At 34.2% G+C, this 8,101-nt stretch overlaps 2 protein-coding genes across 2 annotated transcripts; one reads left to right on the forward strand and one right to left on the reverse strand.

Annotated features, from left to right (window-relative positions):
- The first annotated feature begins 531 nt into the window (after positions 1 to 531).
- On the forward strand, positions 532 to 1,482 carry LOC101968520 (olfactory receptor 51A4). The gene has a single exon (XM_005342104.3). The coding sequence runs from the start codon at positions 532 to 534 to the stop codon at positions 1,480 to 1,482; it is 951 nt and encodes a 316-aa protein (XP_005342161.2).
- Positions 1,483 to 5,223: 3,741 nt separating this feature from the next.
- On the reverse strand, positions 5,224 to 6,168 carry LOC101968223 (olfactory receptor 51I1). Its single transcript, XM_005342103.2, has one exon. It carries the CDS (start codon positions 6,166 to 6,168, stop codon positions 5,224 to 5,226), a length of 945 nt encoding a protein of 314 aa, XP_005342160.2.
- Between the last annotated feature and the right edge of the window lie 1,933 nt (positions 6,169 to 8,101).

Raw genomic sequence — 8,101 nt, forward strand, 5'->3', positions numbered from 1 at the left:
TTGGGGTTTATGTGAGTTATTAAAATACCCTCTTGTCTATTTTTACAGGAAGAAATATCAGGAAAACCACACATATTTCCAGATGCCTGAGTGTTCACAGGTATGATATTAATGGAGGAGAAGTATTACAATGTCTTTAAGAGATTTTGCAAGATGACTAAAAATAAGGGTAGATACAAATATAATTAAATAATACCAAGAAGGAAAGACATGAGAGAGTGATTTTTTTTCCTAAGAATTGTGATAATAAATAATGTTCTCAAGTTTCATTTTCACTTGATCAATGTTTGAATGTTCTAGATCAAAGGAATTCTCTTAGCTCTTATATTTTCATAGCAGTTATTCATTGACCTAACTGCAAATAGTCATTCAGATACGTTTGAAAACTTTCTAAGGATTAATTCCATAAGGAAAACATATCTAGGATTAATATTGCACTGCAGGAGTCAGATGCATTATCTCTTCCTATCTTAAAATTTATGATTTTTTTTTCTTGCAACAGGAACATTTGAAAGCTGCTCTGGGCATGATATGGAGCTTACAAACAAGACTTGGTTTCAGCCAACTACTCTCCTTCTAACAGGCATTCCTGGACTGGAGTTTGTACAAATATGGATCTCTATTCCAGTGGGCTTCATGTACCTAGTTGCCCTCCTAGGAAACTGCACCATCCTCTTTGTTATCAAAACCACCTCCATTCTTCATGAGCCTCAGTACATCTTCCTGTCTATGCTGGCAGCTACAGATGTGGGTCTATCTTTATCAACTCTACCTACGGTACTCAAGGTCTTCCTCCTGAATCACAGGGAGATTGAGTTCCATTCTTGCCTGGCACAGATGTTCTTCATTCATACCTTCTCCTCCATGGAATCAGCCATCCTGCTGGCCATGGCTTTTGATCGATTTGTAGCTATCTGTGACCCGCTGCACTACACTGTGGTTTTAACTCCTCCTAGAATTATAGGAATAGGGCTCATAGCTGTGTTTCGGGGTGTGCTGTTGATGGTGCCTTTGCCAATCTTGCTCAAACGATTGCCTTTTTGCAAAGGTGTCATTCTTTCCCATTGTTATTGCTACCATCCTGATGTGATGAAGCTGGCCTGTGGCTCTGTGAGAGTCAACATCGTCTATGGACTGTCTCTAGTCCTCTGCTCCTTTGCAATTGACTCTATATTCATTGTCATTTCATACATCTTGATTTTGAAAACAGTGCTGGGTGTTGCCTCAGGAGATGGTCAACTTAAGGCACTTAATACTTGTGTTTCTCATATCTTCACTGTCTTCATCTTTTATGTACCCCTCATTGTGTTGGCCCTAATTCACAGGTTTGGTACATTCACATCTCCTCTTCTCCATGTCACCATGGCCAATCTCTTCCTCTTTCTGACTCCTGTCCTTAATCCCTTGGTTTATAGCCTAAAAACCAAACAGATAAGGTCAGCATTGCCCAAGATACTCAAGAGCAGGGCAAACTTTATGTAGTCCCATATGGCCTTAGTCAGAGAGACACCCTGACCTTCTCTGCCCTTTGATCTATCTGCTTCTCTAGGGAATATGTCATCACTTCAAGATATGGTTTTGCAAGAACTGATATATTTTCTCGTCTGCCAAGATGGTGGTGTCTTGTTTATTGTCTAAGAAGAAAATTACCACATTGTGAAATGGGAGTATTTGTAAACATCAGTGTGTGATATGTGTATTTCTGTTTTGTTTTCTTTTTTAAAGAAACACATGAAATGGTGTACCTTGAAAGTCTGTTGAAACTGAGCAGTTAATGACCATCTTATGGAAAATAGCAATGAAACCAGAACTAGGCAGCAAAAAGAAAAAAAACATTAACTTGTTTTTATAAATTTCAAATTACTCTTCCAAGGAATTGTCCATTAGCATAAGTGAAAAATTTGAAAATTAGGGGAGGTAAATATATTTTTGTATTGTTAACTAGAAATGATAAATTTAAAGTTGATGAAAGTTTATCTACCATTTAATGTGTTAGTGGATAAACAATAAGGGGATCTATTTGACTTTTTGAAAGTTTAAAATTATATCAATATTAAAACTTAATACAAATGTCAAAAAAAAAACAAGTTTAAAATGCAAAACACTAGCTTTCAGGTTACTTTTCCAGGACTACACATCTATATTTACTTAGCATAGTCAGGCCAGGTCTTTTTCATTTGATGGGCAGGGAATAAACTTTAGGAGACAAGAGTTCATTGTTTGAAAAACACTAAATGTACGTCTGAGGATAAATTCAGAGGATACAAGAGTACCTGATATGGTATGGAGAGAAAAATGGTCATCTGAGAAGAAGAGATTGTGTATATAAGAAACCACCCTGTCTTCTCACTTGGAGTATTATTCTGATTGAACCAATGTTCTCAGAAAAGGTAGTATCTTGTGTTTTCCCTCTTCCCCTTATTTTTAGAATGTAAATTCCACAAGGGTGGGTAAACTTGCCCTGTTGTTCAAAAATGTATTCCTGGTACCTATATGAAGCCCTGGAAAATAACAGGTGGAAACAAGTACTGTTTCCTGAACACGATAAATTCCTTTGTGTCTGCTGAACCGCAAGACTTTCTCCTTTCCTCCCCCCACCCATCTTCCTCATTTCCATAATTCTTTTAAACTAATTGATATGTTTCTTATTTGCTGAAATCTGGGAATATGAAGATAATTCAGAAAATTGCTTTAGTTTTGAATAGAGTCTATGTGGAAAGGCAGAGAGTGCGTGATGAATATACAGTGTCCATCATAAAGCTGAGGTCAGAGCACTATGAGATGTATAAACCGGGCTGTAAGAGTCAGAGACTAAAATGAGGAAATGAAAAAAAAAAGTAAAAACTAACAGATCTTAGTCAGGGGAAAGTGGATTGAATATATTAGGCAAAATTAAAAGTATGTGCAAAAGCATGGGAGTAGGACAGAGGACTATACCTAAAGGATGTACAGGTAATAGAGTACAACTACAGAAGACAGCTTGGAGGAACAGTGGCAAAGGATAATAGCAAGCGGTGGATAAAAGAGCTTTAGTCAGTGTTTTACATTTATTTATTTAATTGATTAATTGGTATTAACATATATTAATTATATTAAAGTTAATATTCTATTAGCCAATTTCAATATTTTTTGCAGGATGTTGAAATGCTCTTCTTGGGTTGGGTTAATGTCTACCACCTTGATAATATTTTCACAATAGTCAAGGTCACTCTGATGATATATTAAGACATTATTTCATATATATTATTTAGCATTTTGTCTATTATTAGATTTTTCTTTTTGGAAGTCTCTTGAATATTTAATTTTATTATTTCTTCTATTGTATTTTAATCTTTCTCTATCTCCCAACCCCTCACACACACACACTGAGAATACAGGGGGAAACCAACCAAAAGGATTTTGCCTATTCTCACAGCTACTCAATATAGCACAGAATGCTTCTGAAACCAAGCAAACAATTCTCCAGTGGATACTAGTTGGATATATGTTAATTTGATTCAATTCTGACACCATCTGTCAAGAGATAGCATCAGATACCAATGAGCAAGGGCTCAGTCCCACAAGACCACCAAACTCAGGATCATTGGGTCAACAATGAAATTTCATTAACAAAATGTTGGTTGAAGAACTGGGTAGTGTAGTGATTCATGCCTGTAATTTCAACAATTTGGGAAGCTTGAAGCAAGATAGTATCTTAACAAGATACTATCTCAAAAATAAACATAATAATTAAAATAAAAGAGCTAGTGACATAGTTCAGTGATAGAGTTCCCTTGGGTACAATTTCCAGTTCTTATATATATATATATATATATATATATATATATATATATATATATGTAATTTTTTTTCTTTTTAGAACTTACAAGAGGATCTCCAATGATGAACACTTTTTTTCCTTAATAATGAGAAGTGTATATAAGTATAAACAATACAAAAATATAAAAAGAATTTGAACCAGCATGCATTGTTCAGAGAACTAAAGATTTTTTAGTAAGAATGGGGTGTGAAAGAAAATGGGAAAAGGTCAGATCATGGACAGCCTCCCATATCATAAACATTAAGTTAAATTTGTCATAACAGACAAAAAATATTCAATTGCAAAAACTCAAAGATTCAACATGATCATATTTGTTTTGCAGTTTATGGAGCAAAGTAAGCAATTGTTTGAGAATGAGTTAATGTTAAGTGGGAAAATTAAGAAATTAAAATAGATGAAGAAGGAAACATTAAACTAGTAAAGTGAAACATTGAACTAGTGAAGAAAATATAGAAATGTAAATGAGTGGACACATTTAAGATATATTTAGGAGACATAGTGAGTGAAACGTAAAGAAATGTAGGAGGTACATAGAGATAATAAGATTCTTTTCACTATAGCAACATAGACATTCTAATCATAATTTACATACAATAGGAATTTAATAAAAGGAAGAATTTGGAACAGAATTTCAATAATTTAATTTTGACTGAGTGCTCACACCTATGTGAAGATCATAAATGAGTAAAAATTTCCTCAGTGATAATATAGAATATGTTCCATGTCTGTGGAGAAAATAAAAAGCAGTAAACATAGTAAAAATGGTACAATCTGTAGGAAACCTGGATAAACAACAATTTTTAAAAATATGGATTTTCATATCTTGGTGAAGGAGTTGGAAAGAATTTTATTGTATTTGACTCAAATCTTGGATAAACAGAGTAATATACAAAATTATTTATACATTTTCTACTATGACCCAGGTACTTATAATTTGATATAGTCAAAATAATATGGAAGAATTTAAAAATATAATAAAACATCTGGAAAGAAAATAAAATGGAAAGTTAGAATATATGGTTGGAGATTTGCTAAACTCTCTGGTCTTCTTGAAAAATTGTTGAATTATAAACTTTATTAGAAAATATGGAAAAACATTAGAACTATCTATGACAAGGAGCTGACATGAATACTCTAGCCAACTATTTCTCATTTGTTTCAACTTTGTTCACAAAATATCTCAAAACACATGGTAAGTAATGTGGGACAAAGACAATATTATGAATCCATAAAAGTATAATCTTTATTCATAAACTGTAATTTAGAAGATTTTATCATCATATTCATATTTATATCCACATCCTATATCTAAAATTATAGCAATGATATTCAATTTTTAAATAATTATAAAACTGAAAGTTCTATTTGCCCTCATTTAAATCATCTTTAACTTTTCTAATTCTTCATGCTTGCTGGACCTTGAAAGATTTTCTCAGAGCAGCACGGATCTGTTTGGTCTTCAGACTATACACAATTGGGTTGAGCATTGGGGGCATAAAGAGGTAAATATTTCCCAGGACGGCATGTGCCAATGGAGAACTTTTGTGGCAGATTCGATGCATTACAGTTATTGCCAGGAGAGGTCCATAATAAATAAACACAATAAAGATATGAGACAAGCAGGTATTGAGTGCCTTCATCTGTCCTTCTCTGGAAGCAATACCCAGCACTGCTTGGAATATCAGAACATAAGAAAGGGCTATCAGGAGAAAATCAATCCCAAAAGAAAAGATGACCAAAACCAGACCATAGAAAATATTGATTTTGACTTGACCACAAGCTAGCTTCATGACATTTGGATGGAGACAGTAGGAATAGGAGAGCATCTGGCCCTTGCAGAAAGGCAGCCTCTTTAGCAGGATGGGCAATGGAGTCATGAGTGCTACACCCCTCAGCAAGGCTGCCAGTCCCATTTTGGTGACTCGTGAGTTGGTGAGTATGGTGGTATATTGCAGGGGGTGACTGATGGCCACAAAGCGGTCAAAAGCCATGGCCAACAGGATACCTGAGCCCATGGAAGAGGATGTATGAATAAAGAAGAGTTGAGTGAGGCAACTATCAAATGCAATTTCATAGAGGCCAAGGATAAAGACCTTGAGCACAGACAAAAGGGTGGAGACAGAGAGGACAATATCAGCTCCAGCAAGCATGGACAAGAAATGGTACTGAGGCTCCTGTAGACTCCTCTCAGTCCTCACCAAGTATATTACTGTGCAGTTTCCTGCCATTGTAGTAATGTACATCAGGCTCAAGAGTGGTCCCAGCCATAGGCGGGCACCCACCAGCCCTCGGAGGCCAGTAAGAATAAAAAAAGAAGGCTGAAATGTCGTGGTATTGAATTCAAACATGAAAACTGTGAGGAGCCCTGTTCACAACAGTTTCTCAGAAATGGATCCTAAGAAAGAAGAAAAAAGGAAATGTCAAATTCAGGAGATGAGTAATTTGATTAAAAGAACCTAGTGAATATTAAAATTTAAGGATGAGACTGAATCAAGAGTAAAATGACATTAATAATTCTTATACCGAGGAATAAAAGTGGTTTCCCTTCTGAAACTGCTGTGGGATCAGTTACTCTGTTTACTAAGATCTCCACACAGACCTAAGCAAGTTAAACTTGAAGTGAAAATGAGTAGAGTACCTACTACTATCTATTCTAAAGTCAGGTCCAGAAATTATGCAGTGGTAAAAGCAACTCTGTTGTAAAAACACAGGTTGCTTAAGACTCTCTTAGGAAAAGAAAGTGAAGAATAAGTGATCTTGAACACCAGGCTAACCAGTGCTTCAGCAAGGTTATAGAGACAATCTGTGCAACAGTGTTTCAGAATCTCTCTCTCTCCCTCCCTCCTCTCTTGCGATCTCTCTCTCTTTCACACACACACACACACACACACACACACACACACACACACACAAATACACCCACACACAGTGTATGCATTGAGCCTTATCTCTGCTGAAACTTTCAGAAATTCTTCTCAGTTCCCAAACTAACACAGAGAATTCACATTTTACATTGTGCTCCTATTTCTAACTAAGGGCATATCCTCACTGTAATCTAAAATAGTCCCTTTCTCAATTTACTCAGTGCTGAACTATCACTTTGTTGATCATTTCACCTGTAATTTCAATCTTTTTGCTATTTGTTTCCTCACACCTGTAATATAAGACATTCAAATTATTTGTGATAAAAAGTTATATGACAAAATATTTCTCCTTTGAGCTGAATTCCCACTCTAATTACACACTAATTTTCTGTCTTATATTAGTATACTTTAAACTTTAAATCTATATTTACATATATATCTGCACACATGTAATATATAATATAGTTTAATCTTTCCATATTTATATCAAATTGTTATACATAAGATGGACAGATACACATATCATATTTGTGTCCCTTTATTATCCATAGTATGATCTTTACCTCTATGGTAACAATCTCATATAATTTTCAAACATACTCATATGTTTTATCTGAGTAAAGGGAGCTGAAAGGGAGCTCTAATAATTATTGTCACAGAATAAGAAGCTTAAATTCCTATTGGAGCAATTCTTAGTTGGGCCAATTAGGATGTATATTCACCAGCTCTAACAGTCATCTCACCATTGGTTACTTAAATTCTTTGGGCTTTTGAAAGTAGTTGACCATTTCAATTATTTTGTCTGTGGAAACTTATCTTTCTTGACTTAAAAGATTACACTCTCTTGATATTTTCTTGTTTTAAACAATACTCCTTAGACATTTTTAAGGTCTCTCATTATCTGTGAGAGACTCTGTAATTAGTATTACTCTGTTGTCAATCGATATGTTCCTCATATCAATTAAATTTTGATGTTAGTTGCTTTTAAATATATATCTTGTTTTTTTCCTCATGTTACTTTCATGCATTTTGAATTTAACGTTTGTAAAACTAAAGTCACTTTCCATATACATAATTAGATGTCTGAACTGTCTCCATGATAGAGCCTTATAATTATCTATAACATAGCCCTGAGGAAATCATCATATCTGTCCTAGATTAATTAAATACATTACTACAGACACTCATATATTAATGATGAGAATACATTTCACTTGCTGGTCCTATAATTTCACTTTCTCTTCATCAAGTAATAAGTGACCAAATGTTCAAAAAATGGTATCATTTAACAATGTAATGGTCCAAAAATGTCAACTTAGATAAATAAAAATTTATCTAAAAAACTAAAAAACATTTTAAATAACATGATAAAGAACCTCAAATAAATAAAATTATCTATACAAAAGTCTTCATTTTC

The sequence above is a fragment of the Ictidomys tridecemlineatus genome, chromosome 4 (genome assembly GCF_052094955.1).
Source record: "Ictidomys tridecemlineatus isolate mIctTri1 chromosome 4, mIctTri1.hap1, whole genome shotgun sequence".
Taxonomy (NCBI): domain Eukaryota; kingdom Metazoa; phylum Chordata; class Mammalia; order Rodentia; family Sciuridae; genus Ictidomys; species Ictidomys tridecemlineatus.